The sequence below is a fragment of the Phoxinus phoxinus genome (assembly GCF_949152265.1).
Source record: "Phoxinus phoxinus genome assembly, chromosome: 11".
In the NCBI taxonomy this organism is placed as follows: Eukaryota; Metazoa; Chordata; class Actinopteri; order Cypriniformes; family Leuciscidae; genus Phoxinus; species Phoxinus phoxinus.
Genome location: NC_136886.1, coordinates 19,285,474 through 19,306,869, shown reverse-complemented (window position 1 = coordinate 19,306,869; position 21,396 = coordinate 19,285,474). Strand labels below are relative to the sequence as shown.

The following is a 21,396-nucleotide window of genomic DNA, read 5'->3' as shown; positions in this document are numbered from 1 at the left end:
GTTAGTGGGGGTGTTGTAGAAACAGCGTGGGGTGCGTCCAGAGTTTGAGTATGAATTGATGTTGTAATTGCTGGAAGAACTTTTTGGCCGAGAGCATTGCTGACTCTAGATGTTCGCAGCGAGACGGTACAATCTCATGTTTGCGTTATCATTTCTGTAATTAGAGCATAGTGCTTTAAGCACATGCACAAAAGCGATTCTGATATGAACTCTTCTTGCCCAAGTTGTGTGCTTTTTATTCTGATTAGTAACCAATGAGTATGGAAAGAAAATATGTACTTGGAGAAAGATTGGCCTTCAAGTTTTCAGCCCTCACATATCCCCAAAAATAACGGCATTGGGCCTCAGGAAAGTTTGTGGTACGTTTTTGAGGCTCTGTCTGGACTTTTGTGAGCGAAAAGGGAGGAATAAAGAGGCAGTGAGAGGGGCCAGAAGAAGAAAGAAATACAGAAAGAGTGCAAATGGATGCAGTTGTCGGGCACTATCAGCCACGCGGATCGAGAAAGGCTTTTTTTCCCCCTCTGGACTTTGTGAGGCTTGGGCTCACAGCTCTATTGAAATACAATATTGGTCCCTGCCGGCACAGACAATGATGGCTTTAAACCGCCTCGCTTTCACTGTTGTGTGTTTTTTGCATCAGGGAGCAAGTATCACTCAACTGGGTCGGCGCAGACAAAAGGCTCTCTTCTTCACCCCTGCCAGGGTTCAAAGCCCACTTGGATTTTACTCTGTGGCGCTCCATTAGACTGCTGCTCATATCCATACCATGTACTGTGTGCCCTCACGCATTGTAATCAGGATCGCCGTTGTTCCCTCCACCCTGACATACAGGAAGCAGAAGAAAAGCGCACTGGCCAAAGCACAAGAGCGGACCGCTGTAAACATCCGTGCCAGAGAGATCAGATTGTTGTTGGTGGCTTCAGTATGTGAAACAAAAGCCTGAGGAATGCTATCTGACATATCTCAGAAGAGTAAGCAACATGAAGTGAGCGAGCGAGCCTGAAAGAGCATCTTTTGTTTGCAAGTTGTCAATCCCAAAGTCATTTGCAAAGAGAAGATTCAAGTGTTTGATAAACAAAATAAATGCTTTTATAGGCAGAATTCACTCAACTTTTTTTGCCAGCTGCTTGCTGAAATTCACTTTAGTCTCATGCTCAATATGTCTCAATCAAGGTTTTCAGTCTTTATTTTCTATATATCTATACAGTGTCTAAAAACCAAGCAAATGCAATGGTGAGTAAATCAAATAAAGCTATCTAGCTGGAACTTTATTAGCATCTAGCTACTGTAACATGCATCAAGTTTATCTCCAGAACTCCATGTGATGACACGTACTGTATGTGTAATATATCTCACATTAAGCCACTAAAATGAAAATATGAGGAGAAAAATCACTGTAGATCTTAATTTTGCTGTTTGCCAGTGAGCCTTAGACTGGCTCATTACTGTTTATCACTAATATATATTTTAAATAATACAATAAAATAAAGTTACTTGAAAAAAAATATATTGACCATGAAATTGCATTTTTAATGTTAAAGTGGCTATAGTAGCCTATGTAATATTTTTTTATGAATTAATCAGGTTTTTTTTTTATTGCCAATGTGTGAACAGCTTGTAACGAAACTTAAGAAACGAGAGCTTCCCCAACCTCCTAGGTTGTCTATAAAAGCCTGTAGACTGATTTTTATGTGAAGGACTCGGGATGTTTTTGCTGAGAAAATCAAAAGGATGTGATATTAACACGTGCTATCGAAAGCCTCTCTTCTATTCAATGACACAAGAAATTAATACTTATATAATGTTCAGGATGATGGCAAAAGAGCCATTCTGAACTGTAATGTCAATGTGTCATGCAAAGAAAAGGGATAAATTCAAACTGTCGCACATAGCCAGATCATTGAATCACGTTTAGTCTCTTGTATCTTACGTTTGCACGAGTGTGTTGTTTTAAAAATTTGTGTAAAACCAATAAAAAAATTAATCTAAAAAACAAACAAACCACTTTTCACAATAAAGGCTGTTCTTTTGAACTTTTGAAATATTCATCAGAGAATCCTGACAAAAGGTGTATACCGGTTTCCCAAAAAAATATTAAGATGATAAAAAAAAATATATTAAACCGTTTTCAACGCTAATAATAAATGTTTCTTGAGCACCAAGAAACAGCTGGAGCTGGTTGGGTAGTCAGTCTGAGCACTGCCCAAAACTGTTTTAAAACCAGCTAACTAGTCCAGCACGGGAGACCAGCTTTTTTTCAGCAGGATTTCTGAGTGTGTAAGCGTCTCTAGGCGATTGATCCAAACAGCAGGTCATGGATAAACACCAGCACGTCTGATAGCATGACTCCTCTGTGCACGAGCACCATGAGTCACAGGTCGTGCTATTGGATCCCATCCTCGAAATGTGCTTTGTCAGGACTTTGCAGTGGCCTGAAACCATGTCCTGGAGATGTGTGAAAATCAACATGTCTCAACTAGCCATCAGAATTCCAGCAGCCTACAGCGAAAAGCGGACTGGAGCTCTGCCCATGATGAATGAGACATGTCATTTTCTGCTATGCTATAGTGCCATTAGCACTTTGTTTTTGTTGGCAAATGGCTGAAGAGCTCAATTCCCTATGATGCTATTGTTGTGGTTTTGTATCAGTATCTTGGTAACAGATTTGCCATTTTTTTTGCTATTTGCGTGCACACAACTGGTTAACAATTGGATGGAGGCCAAGGCTGTGTTTACTCAGCACATTCTAGGGCCTTGTTGGAGTCATGACTGCAATATGTCTTGGTTCGTTTTCCTTATGCAGATTTATTATGTAATTTTTTCTTCATTTTAGTGGAAAAAGGGAGAATAGGATATGTATAACATGAATAATACAAAGCAAATGCTGCGAGCTTGGCAAGTACAAATGCAACAAAATAGAATTACAAGTTTCCATGTAGCTTCCTGACATATGTAAAAAGCTTGTGGAGATGTAATTGCAGCGCCACTAGTGGCACCAAACGAAATGGCAAAAATAAAGACAAACTGTCAATCCAAAAAAATGCTATACTTAAAATTATCTCTTTACATTAAACCGGAGAAAGTATAACATCACAAAAATGAACAGTTACGTGCTCTGCATGCACCGTGCATATGAGCGGATTTTAAGCTTTCCCCTTAAGCCTCATATGAGGGGAGTTTTGTCTACAAACACAGGAAGATAACACCGTTCCTCTCACTGCATTCCAAGCCGCAGATCTTTCAAAGATCGGTCCAGATATTGTGCCCAGTGATCGGAAGAGAAGATTAAGGATTCACTGAACAAAAGTATAATGACAGCTGTTGATGTAGACACATCCAGACTGGCGATCTTTACTACCTGACTATGGATCAGAATATAATCATACACACATATTTGGAAAATGCAGGACCATGTTGTTAACACATGCACACCGATTTTTCTGATGTTTGTCTTATCTGTTTTTTTCTTTAAAGAAATAAATATGTAAACATCCATAAAACAACACAAATGTACTTAAGACTTCATATTTAGTAGGAATTCACAATAACAGTACCATATTGGATATTGGTCAATATTTGAGTTTTTATTATTATTACCTATTGATCTGTATCAAATAGTATTGCATATTTATTGTGCATGCACATTGTCCCAATTTTTATATTTAGATTTCCTTTGCTCTCAACTAACACTCACTTTATTTTTAATAACTCTAAGTAAATAACAGTGTTAAATGTTTAGCAAAATTTTTATTAATATCCATATTACTGTACATTGTACAGTGTAAACTGTACATTTGAATGTTTTGATGGCTGGCTTTTAGTTTTTAGCGTTTTAGTTTAGAAAATAAATATTAATATCGACCATATTCAGTATGATTCAAATACTATTATAGTATATTAATATTTTGAATTTGCTTTGATTTTTTAAATTCTATTTTAATTTGAATTTTAGTTGTGCTTTTGTCATTTTTATGTTGTTTGAGTTTTTTTTATATATAGTTATATTTAGCTTTAATTTGTTTTTATTTTAGTTTTAATTTTAATTAATTTTTTATTACTTTTTTCAGCTTTATTTTTTGTAGTTTTTCAGTTAATTTATTTTATTTCAGTTAGTTGCCATGACAAGTTTTTGTCAAGTCTTTTAAGTTAGACATTTGACATATATTGTCTTATGTTGTCTTGCTGTAAGTATAGGCCTAACTATATTTTATAATTCTAATGAAAAAAAGAAGAAAAAACCCCCTTAATATGTTCTTTGAAAACAAAGCTTAATATCTCAGCCAATTTTTTCTTTCCAAATAACGATACTTTTTGAGAATGGTTATGATGGAAGTCAAAAGTACAGATCAAGCTAATTACTTTTTTCTTTTTTTTCTTTTTTTTTTTACACTGTTACCATGTGTCCAAAGTGCCCTTTGCGGTCGGATGTTTCTTTTAAAAACCACGACTCCAGTTACTGGTCTCGAATTCAGCTTGTGTGGCTCAGAAACCAATAAACAATAACATCCCAAAGGGGAACTGTAGGGTCATTCTAATGGTGAAATTCTCAGAAGACTCTCATTCACTTAATATCTGTTTCTCACTGTGGTTGAAGTTCATGTTTTTGTCCATTGTGGTTCTCTGCAAGATTAAAAAAAAAGCATTGTCTTGCTAATCACACAGAATGCTGAGCCCGGGCATTGTCTTCCTTCCTTTGGGATTGCAGACTTTAAAAGTGTCCTAATGTCATGCAAGTCTATTTGTCCTTGACACGTTTGTGCAGCCGAGAGCGCCGCATTTCTTATGGTTTACATATGAACCCCTCTTGACTATTTTTTTTGGACTACTTCCAGATGTTCTCCATTTTTCTTCGTGGCCGTGTGCTCAGCGTGTACAGTATTCGTTTGCTTGCTTCACCGTGCTAATGAAGGAGTGCTGGGTTACCCGGCACGCCAAAACTTTCCTCACCAGTTATATTTAAGAGATTTTATGTATTGACGAAACTCGACTCTTTCCTAACACCTAGCTCAGTGTCTCTCAGGCCTTGTTCACCTGTGTGGTCCCTGGCTGGATGGTTGGAGGACAGATAAATCTGCCTGTCCGTGACTCCTTGGCAGCACAGAGGAGGTTTGGAAGGGGCTGAGGCCGGTTTGTGGGGTCATGGCTGTGAGAGAGAAAGTTTGGCCCTGCTTCTTAAATGGAGAAAGATAAGCACCCAAGGACAACTGGCTGAACCACAATGAGCCTTGAAATTAACAACCAGCTACCTGGGGCATTGGCACATATGTGGCCTTCTGGACTCACACACCCACACTTAAATCGCTAAACGTTCAACCAAAACCTTCCTTCTCTCTTTTTTTTCACAGATAAACACACACATACACACACTGTCCTTCAGTTTTAATCCAGCATGGAGACTGTTGGAGGGTCGTGTTTCATGTGCCCAGGCGCCACCGGCCTTCAACGACAGATGGATCAGATCCCAAGACATAAACAATTCAGCAAAGCCCTGATTTACTGCTCCTAAATACAATGTTGAAAACCTAGAGGGGCGATAGGGTTACTGGCCATCCCGGTTCCGCCAACTAGCGGGACTTAGCTTGTCCGTAATACACTACGCAGCATTAAGATTTGCTCTGATTTGCAAAGGTAATGAATTGATACAACTAGGGTTGCCACCTTCAGTGTGGCAAAATAGGGGACACCCATTCATTTGATTCTAATCATAATGTAACATTATTGAAAAACAGATTTTTGTCAGTACAAAAAATGCTAAACTTTGACAAAAAGTCATTTTTATTGTTATAATTGTTATTTCATAATATGTAGATATGAATCCAACTAAAAACTTGTGAAAATATGTCTTTCTGTCAAATAGGAGTAGAGAGAGTGGCTAGCCGCACACTGATCCACTTGAGACAAAATGTCTACGAAAACATAATTTTATTAATAAAGTGCAAAGTGCAGGTGAATTTAAAAACAGACAAGGCGAGCAAACGTTTCAGCACATGCTTTCCTCAGTGCTTCTGTCAAATAGCAAATGGTGTAGCTCTGCAGCCATCAGACACGACTAAAGTGATGATCATTTTTTTTTACTTTTAAAACTGCATTTTCCAAAAGATGGGCAAAAATCTTACACGACTTAACCATGTCAAATTATCCATATCCATGACCGTTAGAAATCTGGGTCTTTTATAAAGTGAATTTTACTTAAAAAAAAACCTACAGTTTTTGTATAAAATATATTTATTTATTTATTTATATAGCCTAAATAAAAAAAATATAATAATATATATCCAGAAAACATATACCGAGAACTAGCAATACAAATAGATCGGTAATTAAACATGGATACATTTTTACCCAATATGTGTCACTATATCAGCACACTAAGACTATTCCCAGAAAATGTACTTATTGATGTTTTAACAACTGCTGTTGAAAGCAACTTGCACTGTAATATCTTAAAATATGTCAGTGCCATTGGTTTGTCTCAAGATTCACACCAGTAATGTTTCATCTACTTAAGTCATCAAGCTACTTAAATGTCCTAATTGAACTAAGGCCTAATCCTGTCTTAATCTAAGCCCTGTCTGTGAAACCAGGCCTAAGTTCTGGAACAGAGTTCATTGTAGGAAACCAGTTTAATTCTGGCTTGGAACATTTCAATAAATAAATCAATAAATTACCTGAAAGCTTATTTAAGCATATCTTAAAATATGTCAGTGCCATTGTTTTGTCTCAAGATGTACACAAGTAATGTGTTTTTCTAAGGCACGTTTATAAAAACTACTTAAATGTCCTAATTGAACTATCTAAGCCCTGTCTTTGAAACCAGGCATAAATGTATTAAACTATTTAAAATAATGATAAGCCATGACTTAGTGCTCTGTTATGATGATGGATCCTGTGTTCATTTATATTTTTGCCTCTGAGTTCAGAAACTGAGCAAATATGCGCACTGTCTTTCTAACGTCCTCCTGTTAGAAATAACAGCATCACTTGCCCTTCATATTGTGTGAATTTTGCAAGCTGTTTGTCATGCAACCTCTTGGAATGTAAGTCAGGTCACAGAGTTCATAAATTCATCTAATTTTGTTTGAAGCGGCCATTCTCCTGTTTGCTTTGGACTGGGTCTTGGATGCTTGTTTACAGAGTCAGCATGAATGCAACCGGTCAGTCAGCAATTACGGCAAGGTTAGTCTCTGAACGCTCCAAGTCCTCCACGTCCCCTCACAGGCTTAACTCTGTCAGGTAGAGGTGAACACACTGGTCTGAATTGTGAGGAAGAGTGTTTTGGGGTCATAGTCAAAACTCAAGAACATAGTAATTGTACCTCATTGCTGTCTTTAAGTATTATTTTTGGGAATGTGTACTTTATCCAAGTACTGTTGCAACTAAAGCTTGAAGTCTTACTCAATAACGTTTTAACGGCAGCTGTTTGGGTTAAGTAATACTTTTATTCAGCTAGGACGCATTAAATTGACCAAAAGTGACAGTAAAGACATGTTGCAAAAGTTTTCTACTGATTAAACACTGTTCTTTTGAACTTTCTATTCATCAAAGAATCCTGAAAACATGTGTCACAGTTTCCATAGAAATATTAAGCATCAAACTGCTTAGTTCTTAATAAGCAGTTTTCAGCACTGATAATAACCATAATTGAGTATCAATAAAAATTAAGATTTAATAAATGATTTCTGAAGGATCATGTGACACGGAAGATGGGAGTAATGGCTGCAGGAATAAATTACATTTTTAAAATATTCAAATTGCATCAATATATCTCACAACATTACCGTTTTACTGTATTTTTAATAAAGTAAATGCAGCCTCTGTGAGCATTAAATACTTTTTTCAACAACATTTTTAAATATCCTGTTTACATACATGTATATGCATTTAATGTCAGTCCAAATGTAAGAGTTTGTGCACGACATTTCGGTGCAGTTTGTTTGTTCACAATGTAATACAGGGAAATGAAAACCGTGATTTGCACTTTTGCTTTAGACAAATTGAGCCATTGCAGGTTCGAGTCCTGCTTGTAATGTCCAGTTCCATTTCTTCTCTTTTCACCAATGTTTCAATTCAATTCAAAAATATGCACGTAAAATGTAATTATTTCTGATTTGGCACAAAAACCTTGACTAAAATTAAAAGTGGACCTAGGAAAAAAAAGAAATTTGTCGAAAAAGTATGATATGAACAATTGTTTATTGTATATTGCACAGAAATACATTCCCACTCACACAGACAGCAGCTGCAAGGTGTCAGTGCTGCCCTCTTATGCACACTGAACTAACATCCTTGTGTAAAATCTTTCCCAAGCACAGCCTCCCTCCTTCTGCTCCCCGCACTCATACACACATTTCCATTTTACTGCCCAAATCATAAGGAACTGTTTCCTGTCCCTCTCTCTTTTCCCAGTGCCAGTGTGTTGTACAGTGTTACTGTAGACGGGCTGTGTTATCCTCTCAATAATAGAGAGAAGTGCACAGCTGCGATTTGCTCTGTAATGGCCGTGGCACTGGTCCAGACTGAACCGCAGCACTGGTAATTAAGTGAAACTGAACACCTAGCAGTGACTGTGCAAACTGCTTTCACTTCCTCATGCAATATTTTCTCTTCCCATGAAGAATTTGTCAGAGCTGTGGTGCATTGGCCATATTGAGCGATGGTGCACCTGTGGGAGATTCAAGTTTGAGTTCTGCCTGCGACATGCCGTGGATCCCATTCCCTCTCTCCCTAGTATATTTTTGTGCCTCCATGCTAGATACCGGTCAAGGATAAAGTGCAAAAAAAAAAAAAAGACTCTTTAGAGACCCCAAGAAAGAGTCTGACCATCTCAGTTCTTTCCTGTGTTTGAGTATTTATTGAAACAGGAATTTGTCAGGACATATCATATAACTTGTCCTTTTTTTTTAACCAGCCAATAGCCTTCAGTTTATATCAAATCAGCAAAATTCAGCTGTGGTCGACCAATATTTTGAAGCTTTTTCCCAATATATATTTTTTAATCAGTTTTAATTTTTTAATTTTAACAGTTATCTAGTTCTAAATATTTTTGGTTGATTTATTATTTATTTTCAAATTATTTATTAGTTGATAAATTGTCAAATTATTTCAAATTATTTTAATAAATATAAGGTAATATAAAGATTAATTATTAATTAAAGTAAAATATTAATTATTAATGAAAAAAAAACATGAATTAAATTAAACACACACACACGTACACACACACACAAACACACACACACAGACACACACACACACACAATTCAATTTAAATAATCATATATCAACATTATTTATTTATTTTTTAAGAAATCGCCATTGACCATTTAAAATATTTAGCCCTGCTAAAAGATTTTGTCAGCTTTTGGCCTTAAATATAATGGACATGGTCTTGGGGTTTTAATCGGAATGCATTAGTTACGACACATTGTCTTTTCTGGGAATATACAGTGCTATGCATAAGTTTAGACACCCATGCTAAAGTTGACTAAAAAGAGGAATAATGTATCGTAAATAAATAAATGTTCTTCCTTAAAATACAGGGTGCATAAGTTTGGACAACCCTATGTTAAATTCCCATAGAGGCAGGCATATTTTTATTTTTAAAGGCCAGTTACTATATGGATCCAGGATACTGTGCATCCTGATAAAGTTCCCTTGGCCTCTGGAATTAAAATATCCCCACATCATCACACACCCTTCACCATACCTGGAGATTGGCATGGAGTACTTTCCATAAGATCATCTCTCAATGCAAATCAAACCAGCTGTTAGGCTAACTGAAATAAAACCATGCCAATCTCCAGGTATGGTGAAGGGTGTGTGATGATGTGGGGATATTTTAATTCCAGAGGCCAAGGGAACTTTATCAGGATGCAGAGTATCCTGGATCCATATAGTAACTGGCCTTTAAAAATAAAAATATGCCTGCCTCTATGGGAATTTAACATAGGGGTGTCCAAACTTATGCACCCTGTATTTTAAGGAAGAACATTTATTTATTTACGATACATTATTCATTCACAAAGAAAATTGGTGTCCTTAAAGGTTGGATTTTTCCTATTTTTTTTAATTAATGCATAAAGTTCAATTACCAAAAGATGATTTTTTATTCCTCTTTTTAGTCAACTTTAGCATGGGTGTCTAAACTTATGCATAGCACTGTAGGTTAGGATGACGTTAGATGATGCAGTGGAATGCTCTTTTGGCAGAGCAGTGAGATCTCGACTCATTAAGGAGGCTTGCTTCTGTGCTTTTGATTAAGAGCTGTGTCTGTGACCATCCCTGCAGCCCTGTACATCAAGACAGATTTTTCCTCGCTGTGAGAGCTGAGACATAAGAGATATTTCCATGGATCTCAGTGTCCTTATCTAAAGGGTTCAGGGAGACGGATTCTCTCGACTTCAAACACACACACTTGCATTGAAAGCGCTGCTGCAGACAGCAAACCAGCCCAGTCAGAGAGGCCCTTTCAAGCCTGCAATCTGCTCCCTCCATCACTGCCACCTCCACAAAGGCCTGGCTGGAAGGTGGTAGTCTGATACCCTTGCGGCAGGCGGCAGAGAATGGTCGTGTTTTGACACGGGCCGCTTGGGCGGTAATCCTTTAGTTCCAAGTTAACTCACTCCTTCATCTCAATGGACAAAACTGCAATGATCTCATCAGTCTCTGCAGTGACCTAAGGATCAAAGTGCCAGAACCTTTCCCTCTGCCGGCAGGCCTATATGTGTGTGCGTGTGCATGGATGGAGCGTCTCAAAGAGAGGGGAAACAAAGCATTCATTCTGTGGCAGTAGATGTGATAAGGGCTATAAGTATAGCGTGTTCTGTAGAGGAACTCTGTAGGCAGATAAGAGAAGAATTACTCTATGGCACATTTACACTAGATTAGATGCACTACTCAGAATGAGAATAAATATACCAGCTGGAGGAGATTGGAGCTGTGGTTCTCAACTGGTTTTGCAGAGTTGCAAATTTAACTCCTGCACTACCATATGTTGTTGAAAGAAGTCTTATGCTCACCAAGGCTGCATTTAGTTGATCATAAATACAGTAAAAATAGTAATATTTTGAAATATTATTACAAATTAAAATAACCTATTTCTATTTCAGTGTATTTAAAAATGTTATTGCTGTGATGGTAAAGCTGAATTTTCTGCCAAAAGCTGCCATTACTCCAGTCTTTAGTGTCACATGATCCTTCAGAACTAAGGAACATTCAAAACATTTTTAATATGATTTTGTGTTCAAGAAACATTTATTAACATTGATACTAATACTGCTTAATATTTTTGCGAAAAGCTTGATATTTTTCACGATTGATGTATTGGAAGTTCAAAAGAAGAAATATAATCATTTTAAAAGTCTTTACAGTCAATTTGGATCAAATGAATGCTTAAGTATTAATTTAAAAAAATACATATTGACCCCACATGTTTGAATGGGTGTTCATGAAGGCATGTCATGCAAACTGTGCAGGTTTTAGCTCAATTTTACAAGTCACAGATGCATTTGATGCAATTTGTGTTGGTCCAAGTCTATGGTTTAACATCAACAACAAAAAAACAATATTACAAACATTATTTACTTCCCTTCTAAAAGTTGATAAGCCTTTTGTTTTTCAGTCTTAAACTGGTTTACAAGTATGGGGTTTTCAATGGCTGTTGCTGATTGTAAAAGCAAAATATTTGGTTCTTGACCCACCAGTTGAAAACCACCAGATTAAAGGAAGCTAGCAAGAGCAAAAAAGCCACATAAATGTATAAAGAGAGGCAAACAAAATAAGAATAACTTGAAAAATAGTAAACAATTGTACAGGTGAATAAATACCAGTAATAAAAACAGTTAGATAAAGATGTTTGTGGTCAGAACTCAAGTTATCTAAAGTTATATTAACGTGACAACAGGTGAAATCTTAGTTGTGGTCTACTACTCTATGCAAACCAGTATCGGCATACTTTTGGTCTTTCACCATCCGGTACAGTGCAGAGCCATGGGACTTATCAGACGTTTACAGGGTGTGGCATTTCCCTTGTCAAAACTGTTTGTGTCACAAAAATAACCATGTTCTATCTTTTGACAAACAAGCGTAATTTTCTCTTAGCAACATGAGAGCAAACAGCGGATAGCCCGTGTCTCTTATCCCTCCCTGAGTGTGTGATTCCACAGCAGGGCTGAAAATAAACAAAGTCAAGCCAGTTTAATCTAACTCACAGGCCATCTTTGTCTAATCAATTTAGCGAAAGTTAAACATCAAACACCAGCTCTTGGCCGCGGCTCAGCGTGAGGCAGAGCGGATGATTGTTTTATCAGGTGGAATTCATAGATAGAGGGACTGGAGCCTCGCAAACCCAAACAGGAGATTTTGAAGAGGTGAAGGGGACAGAGGCAACATTGCCACTTCCAGCCTGAGAATCTATCGTAACGATTGGCAATTGAATCTAATGCTATTCGCCATTATTTTAACATAGGTTTATAAATTGAAAATACACACACAATATCTTTTTTTGTGTTTTGATTGTTTTATCATAATTATGCACATTCTGCATTAACAACACAATGTTTGGTTGCAGCACAATGTTTGAACCAGGCAAGTGCTGAGTTTTGTGCACTGCAAAAAAAAAGGCTTCTTAATGAATTTTAAGGCATCTTTCTGTTAATTGACCCTTCGCAGGGAGCTTGATTGACAGGTGATCTGACCAATCATACTTCGCCATCCGCCATTTTGTCCGACAAAGCAGTCAGGAGAGTTAGTAGATTAACATGGGAGGATTTGAAATTGAAAAACGGAGTGTACTGACGCCTTTCCCGCGGTTAAAACAACATTCTTTCTTATGTTCATTCATGTTTATTTGATGCTATAAATTAACTAGAAGGAAGAGGTCATCGGTTCACGAGCAGCTTTAACTGAGGCTCTACAGCGATCTGTCACGACACATTAAAGAGCCACAAAACGGTATTTATTGTTTAAATTTCTTTAAAAAAATGACCAAATTTGAAAGGTGAGACTTTGTTTAATGTCAAAAGTAACCGAAAAGTAACCTGGTCTGTCCTGTTTGTCAGCGCGTTGTCAGGAAGTGGGCGTTCCATTCAGCTCGCTGTCAAAGTTCGCAGCTGACTGACAGCTGGAGGGAATGTTCTACCCAGGCCAGAGAAGGAAGACCATTCATTTTCATAATTTTAGTGTCTTTTGTTGTAACAACTTGTTTGCGCTTGGTTTTGTGCGCTGCAAAAAAATATTTTTAAATACATTTATAAATGCTTATTCTGTTATTTTTTAAATATATTTGAAGTTTTATATTAGACATATTTAGAAATCCATAAAAGAAGATATATGTACTTGTTTTGTCTCATCTTTTTTTACGTGTTTATACTTAAAACAATTGAGAAAATCAGTGCAGTAAGATACAGTACACTCAAATACACAGTGTAATGGTGCGTTCACACCGGACGCGAATAGCGCGTCAGGCGCGAGTGATTTCAATGTTAAGTCAATGCAAAGACGGGTTACGCGCGTAAAATGCGTTTAACGCGTCTTTGCATTGACTTAACATTGAAATCACTCGCGCCTGACGCGCTATTCGCGTCCGGTGTGAACGCACCATTAGTATACATACACTATTAAATATATATTCTCTAAAAACAAGAGAACTTACTATATTACATTTTTATCTCATCTCATGAAAAATATATTTTGACGAGAATTCTGTTTAGATATTTTACATTTCAAAAGCATTAATTTTATTTGGAATTAAATCATTTACAAAAATACCTGTTAGGAAAATAGGAGTTTTTGCATTTTTTTTTAATAGCAAATCTATAATGGGTCTTTGGCAACTGTGACGGCAAAAAAACAGAGACAAAAAAGTGCATATTCATCATAAAACGAAAACTCTCTGTTTTCTTTAATGAGGTCAAGTGTGTTTTTGTGCACATAACACACAGAGGCTTAGGGCTATCAGATTTTTCTTCCAAACTTGCCCCTAAATTCATACAAGCACTGTAAGCACACACAAACACACAGCGTGATGGCTATCGGTTACCCACGTGCACTGATGTGTCTGCACAGAGGGCTGATGAGGTAGACATATCTGTGTGTTTGCACGCTTAGATACCGGCAGATAGACATCACAGTGCAGTAAATGGGCTTTAGGTTGAGGTTACAGATCACTGAGCAGTGGTGATAACAGCACACAACAGATTGATCTGACCCTCAATCTTTACCTCATTTCTTCTTCTTCAGCCATGCAGAAAGAACCAAGATGCACAACACACACAGAAAGATTTGTGTTTATAACAGTGCCAAACGCTCGCATAGCTCTACATTGTTTCAAACAGAGTGCAGTCAAATTGAGTCGTAGCGGAGATCATGTACAGACACATGTCAGCGATTTTATCAAATTTACAAGAAAATCTCTTGACAGCACAAATGTCTGCTTTGCTAAGCAAAGTTAAGTGTGTTGCTCTGACACAGTCACAGAGAATGTGCAAACATTGCATTATTTCGAGAAAGCAAACTTTATAACTGACAGTTGTTATCGAGATCTAATTCGTGAATTTGTGCAGTTAAATATGGAAGACTGTTTCCACATCTGAGATACAGTTTCAAATAGATTGCAATCACAATTCAGATTCAGTATATATACAAAAAATATCAAAAACAGCTTGTCACTGGGGCAGTATCATCAAAGAAACATCTTTGTAGCTCATTTTTCTTTATACCTTGCCATATTTGCAAGAAAAACGTGCAATTTTGAGATATTTAGTCATAGTGTAAGAAATAAAGTCACAGTTGTGAGATATAAAGTTCCAATTGGAAGAAATAAAATCACAATTAATGTCAATGGCAGTGCAAATTATCAAGAGCAATTTCGATACCACATTAAAAAAAAAACTATTATGGTCACATTCTTTAGGTACAATATGTAACACTAATTCAAATAAGTAAATCCTTCTCTTATTCAAGTAATGGTTAAAGATTGTAATTCAATAAAAGGTAAAATCTCTGCCTAATTGGTACTTTATATTAACCAAACTGTAGCAAGACTGTTATTGTTAGTATTTATTTGTATTTTAGTCCCAAATTTGTAGCAACGTACCAGTACGTTTGACATCCCTAAAAGGGACTAGTTATCTGATCACCAACTTTTTCTCAGTTTCCCCATTTCTCCACAAATTAATCCATATCGTTTCTCCATCATCTTCTTCCGTTTCCCACGTACATCTTCCATTCCCCGAAACCTCACATGGCCCAAGTGAAAACTGTGAATGCTATGTTCATCAAGGCTTAATGTTTAGCTTATCTTGCATTATTTGGCATCTAATTAGAGGATGTTTAGTGAACTAAAAGTTTGGGAGGACTATCGGTCACATAACAAGCTCTGTCAATGGAGTCAACACCCTTCCCTCTGAGCAAGGAATTGCTGTCAGCAATAAAAGAGAAAGATTTGCGGTACATAATGAGTTGACAGAGTTGAATAATTATTGCTTTGCACAAGAAAGCAGGAATTATGAAGGTTTCACAGACAAATAGACAGGAACAGCATGGTCTCCGCACAGGAACTCTCACCGAGGTTGATTTGTTGATTTGAATGATAGGTTGCTTGTGTGTTAAATGACATGGTGTGATCGGTTTCCCATCACCCCCTGCAGCGATGCTAGCCTCTGGGATGGGTTTGTACGGGGAGGTGCAGCTGTCTCCTATCAGAACCTGTAGTTTCTTTGTAACTCAATCTGGCCCGACGGGCCCATGCAGCACCATCAGAGAGCGGTTAGTGCAGTGACCTGTGAAATCAGGTCCAGACTCATACTCTGGGCTTCACACTGGCCATGCCTCACTTTTTATCTCTTGAAACATGATCATTTCAACCAGTCCGTTCTTCTGAGGGCTTGATTTGGTGAGTTTAACAACTCTGTTTGCAATTCAGCGTTAGTTCCAGTGGTGACACTGAGATTGAAGAGGGCTGTAATGTGTTTTCCACTGCTACGGCGCTGTTGCTGGTGCCATAGCCAGTACTTGACCGGGGGATCGTCTCGTATTTCTGCTGACTTGACAATGATGACCTAATCAAGTATCTTACCACAATCTGCCAGTCACCTGGTTCTATCCATCGGTTGTTGATTGGATTTTGAGATGTGGGCATTGTACCAAAAATGGGAGGCAGATGAATGCAACTTCACAGCATTCTAATGTTAGTTAGGAACAACTAACTAAAATCAGTAGTAGCTGGTAGAGGACCAGCAGGTATAAGAAAAACCTTTATTTAAGTGGAACCTTGTCAGTGGAAAGAGATATGTGTGTTTGCATGTCTGAACATGCAATATAGAAGGATGAACTCATTTCTTTGTGAACGTATATTATATTCAAATACTGTAGAAATCCTTTGTAAACCATGTTGTATTGTTCAGTTTAGTGCATGCATTACAGAGGCATTACAGCATCCCAGATGGAGTTTCACAGAACCTGTGCGATGTGGGACTAATCAACGCTCCCAATTCCCAGCATTGCCAATGTGTGATGCGGAGTATGTGAGCTCACCCTGGAGAGCTGGGTTTTTAGCTCATGCCTAGCCAAGGTAATTTGCTTCTCACCTTGGAGCAGTTTTGGAACGGCAGCACGACTGTGTTTGTGCCTCCTCTTAATGACTCACTTTTTTGGAATTGTTTCTGTCTGATTCTGAAATTCCACGATTTTTACAACCAGGAGAGTTTGTGCTTGCGCCCCTCTCCTTATAACTCCCTGCATCCCTTTATTCAGACAAATCTTTCTTCGATTTTCTTTCTCTGTTTCTTGCTGAAAAGCATAGTTCACCCAAAATGGAAATTTGTCATAATTTACTCACTCATGTCTTTCCCAAACTCGTAAGACTTTTATTTATCACAGGTTGCTGTGCTTGACGTGCAAGAACAAACCTCATTGGTTCGCACATCTAGCATGTTTGAGCTCTTGCTTAACATATTTGCATTAGGTTTGTACATTTATCAATGTTTATATTTGAATAAAATCCTGATATAAATCTGTTCATAATATAAAGTATGTGTCATGTCTCTTCAGAATGCATGGATTAAACCACTCGATTTATATGCATTTCTTTTACAGTCTCTATGCACTTCTCGAAGCATCAACATTTTGATGTAATAAACTTTCTTTGGAGGGAGAGACATCTCTTAGGTTTGTGTTTCAAAGATGAATTAAAGTCTTATGGGTTAAGAACAAAATGAAGATGAGTAAATGGTGACATAATTTTCATTTTGGGGTGAATAACTCCTTTAATTATTCAGCAAATTGATCCATTTATCAGTTTAGTTTTTTCCTCCCCACTCAAAATCTTTCCATGCAGGTAGGATTTGTTTGTGAACGTCTGCGCAGACTGAGCCAAGCGGGAGGCTTGGGTAGATAGGCCTATTGGATGCTTATTGAAATTTTTCCACTGAGTACAGACTTAGGAAGGCAAGTGAGCGGGAAAAAAAACAGTGGAACGAAAAGCGAGGGTCTCTTGCTTGTGCGTCTGAGTTTGCTCTGTGCCCTTTGTGATACGCACTCTGTAATATCTTCCATTCTCTGCTCTCCAAAGACCCCACTGTTATGATTATTGCCACACTTTTATTTTGCTCGTTGCTAAACACTCTTATTTACTCCAGCGTCCTCCCTACGGGCTCAAATCTGCGGGGGAGATGCTCATTACGCAGCTCCAAACCTTGGTCAGAGCTCACTTAAGATGTCATTGTCATTTTGGGCAGACCGTAAACACATCGCAGTTCAAACCAGGAACACATCTGCTTCCTCTAAAACGGACATCTTGAAATGGCAAGGTTTATTGCTCTTTTTTAATTCAGTTTTGTTGGACTAGGTACGCACTGATCTTGTCCCAAATGGCATCCTCGGCCCTAACAAAGTTTGCCAGTAAGGTGTATTGAGCGCACATTTCATAGGACATTGCGTAGGAGGAAAATGTGGCATATCCACATCAGGTGTTCCATTTGGGACGTGTCCATTTTACCATGCAGAAGAGGTCTCCGTTGCCCAGAGTCACACACACTAATGCACAGTAAATTACTTTACCAAATTGTAAACTTGATGTAGTAATTTACAATGTAGTTTTGCGAAAGGCAGATCAAGAGCACACTGTGGCTACATAGAGGGCGCTATTGAGCACCATTTGCACCATAATATGAAAATGTGACAGCCTGTGATCTTGTGGATAGATGCACACAAGAGAAAGTCATAAGGCCGCATGTCCACATCAAGTGTCTCATTTAGGACATGTCGATTGAGCTACCCTGAGTTACCCTTAATAATGTACAGTAAATAAATGGGGGCATAAGGCATTTCAACAAGAAGTTTGGTTCTCCGCCATAAACATAATTAACAAAGTTTATTATAATAATAAACAATTAGTATTAGTTATAAGAAATGGTTTGGTTGGACATGACCTTCTGGATTTGAATGTTGCACTCAAGAGTAAAAATAAAATGATTCAATGTTTCAGTTAAAAATAATAATAAATAAATGAATAAAGTTTTCATATGCAGTTCAATTGAACTTTTCCTTATCTTACACACTAAGTAACTGCATCATAGCAACGTCTTTGTAGATGTGTTTTGACTGGATCTAAGATAATATAATTTCCAAATTAAGTTTACAGTGTCTGATTGCTTAACTGACTAATTTGTTAAGTCAATAATTTGACACTGGCTGTTCTGATGTAGTCGTGGGAATATGTTCTCAAGTGTGTAATAGTATTAGCCTGAGAAAGGGCCAACTGTGAAAGGAACTATTTCAAACTATATTAAAAAAATATCCTGGATGTCCTTTGAGAGTTTGAAAGAAGGGTTCACTCCAAAAGAAAAATTATCATCATGTAACTCACCATAATTTAATTCCAGATATAAATATAAATGATTCTGCAATTTGACATTTTGACCACATGACTTTGTTGACCACAATAAAAACTGTTTCAAACTATATGAAATATACATGGTGACCTCAGAGTTTAAAATAATGGTTCACCTCAATATAATAATAATGATAATAAAGTCTGTCATCATTTACTCATTTACCAGCACCAGGAGAAATATTGAAGAATGTTCCATGCAAATACAACGAATGCAACTTCCAAGCTTCCAAAGAACACACAAAATCATAAAAGTGTCAAAATTGTGATCTTTTGAAGCAGTATTAAAGCCTTGTGTGAGGAAAAAACAAGATATTTAAAAAAATATATATATTTTGAAAGATTGCTGATTGAAGTGTAGGTAATCGGTCAGTGCCCGATGGATGAAGAGGATGAGTAATAAAGCTCTAAAGGTGATGAGGCAGTGCTTGTTTGTCAGGTCAGTGTTGAGAGGTAGTTAATCAAACCACGTCTGGAATGGAGTTTGGTTTCGACCCCACTGCAGGCCCTAAATCAGCAGGTTATATTTGGCCCACTGGGCCCCGTCAGAAGCTGTGAGACCGGGTATAATGCAACAAAACACCGGCTAAATACCTCCTTAGAATCTGAAACAGATTTATGAATATTTGAAATGACAGAATCCAAATCCACAGCTTTCTTTGACTCTTTTTTTCTCTGTATGTTGGGAAATTCAATATACTGTATGTATGTATATATATATATATATATATATATATATATATATATATATATATATATATATATATATATATATATATATATATATATATATATATATTATTAGTTTTCACCCACTAACAAGACTAATAATTATTTTAAATGCATTTTAAAAGCCTTAATCTGCATTCATATGCCAGCATTTAAAAATAACCCAGATTCTGTGATTGTGTAGCCATTAAGTCGTGTTACCGGCAGATATTCAACAAATATATAGGCTAAACATCTGTACCATTTTATTTTCCAAAAATGAAATTGTGTAAATAAGCTGAAAGTAAAGCTAAAACCAAAAATAGAAACACATCTATATAAAGTCTTCAACCTCATTAATCGACCGATCCATGCTGTGTAGCTCTATATTTCTCTCTCCTCTCGCTCCATTACTATCACCATCTTTTTTTTTTAACAAAAGAGCTTGTGTGTGAAAGTTCAAATACCAGTGTGGCCACATATTGTGTCCTTCCAAAGAAAAACATGGCTTTCTCAGTCGCTGTGCGATTATCAGTGGGGTGGAGACATAAATAGCACACATTCTGATAAGGAGTAACAGGCATCCACAGTGCTTCTGTAGTCATGTTTTTGGCACTTACATTACTGCAATAACAACAGAATGCAACTGAGGAGGGGATGGAATAGAAAGAGAAAAGAGGACAGGAGAGACGTTTGGAGAAATTATTTATGACAGTGATGTTCTCATCATTGGGCCCGCAAGCTCACGTAGGGTCACCATAAATGCAAATAGAGTCGAGGGAAGGATTTCAGTTTCAACTGTTGTAGCAGGATTTTATTTATGATATAAACAAAAGCTTTGCTAGCATGATTTTTAGCCATACTTATGGGTGCACACTTATGGGTGCTCTATAATCGGATACGATCCCATATATAAATATAAGCAGCTTTAGTTGTGCTTAAAATATTATTTGAGATGTAGGCTACAATGAGCAAAGGTGAACTCAGTGTTCGCGAGTCAATGACAAATAAGAGTGACCAAATGAAGAAAATGAAAAATATATAAAAAATTCTAGTTATAAATGCATGTTTTTAGAAATGCATAAAAAAAAGTAGGTTCAATTTGGAAAAATAATTTTCATAAATTGTTTTCTAAAAATGTCACAGTATAAACATCAAATAAAAAGTAACAACATTTTATTGATTGCAAAAGATAATGACTGCCGTTTTTCAAAATTATATATACAATTTTCATTTCACAAATGGTGAATATTAAAAAGTGTCACTGAATTCCCTAAAATTGTAGTAGATCAAATGTGAACCTACTGAACCAAAACGTTGTACTTTAAAAAGGCCAAAAAATGTCTGAGAATTCCTAACAGCAGAAGCTCTGTGGAATTTATACAGTTCAGAGCTCCATGTGTCCTTCCTGTCTTTAGTGAAAGTCTTCATTGTCTTCAGCACTCTATGCATTTCATGTCTTTTTCCTTCTCTCTCGCTCTCATTTGACCCCTTTCTTTGCTGTGTTCAGGTGGCGTTACATCTGCGGCCCATCCAGTCCCTGCAAATGCACCAGAAACCACTGGTCTTTGTGCTGAACTCCCCTCAGCCCGTCCTCTGGAAGCTTCGGACAGAGAAACTGGTCTCAGGAGTCAAACGCATCTTCCATGTGAGTCTGACCTGCTTTATGACTCTCAAACCGTCTCTCTATCACCCGCCCTGTCTCTCTCTCCTTCCTCCCCAGCACTGCTTCTGAGCCAACTCCATCTACATTTTCTCAGTAATGCATATTCAGATTCTCATTCATTCCAAATCAACAA

General features: G+C 37.2%; 1 protein-coding gene across 1 annotated transcript in view; it reads left to right on the top strand.

Moving 5' to 3' along the window:
* Positions 1-21,396, top strand: part of tgfbr3 (transforming growth factor, beta receptor III) — a 123,481-nt gene that overhangs the window by 34,634 nt on the left and 67,451 nt on the right. Inside the window, exon 4 of the mRNA XM_079627919.1 lies at positions 21,108-21,245. Coding sequence (XP_079484045.1) covers positions 21,108-21,245 — 138 coding nt within the window. The remainder of the gene's footprint in view (positions 1-21,107; positions 21,246-21,396) is intronic.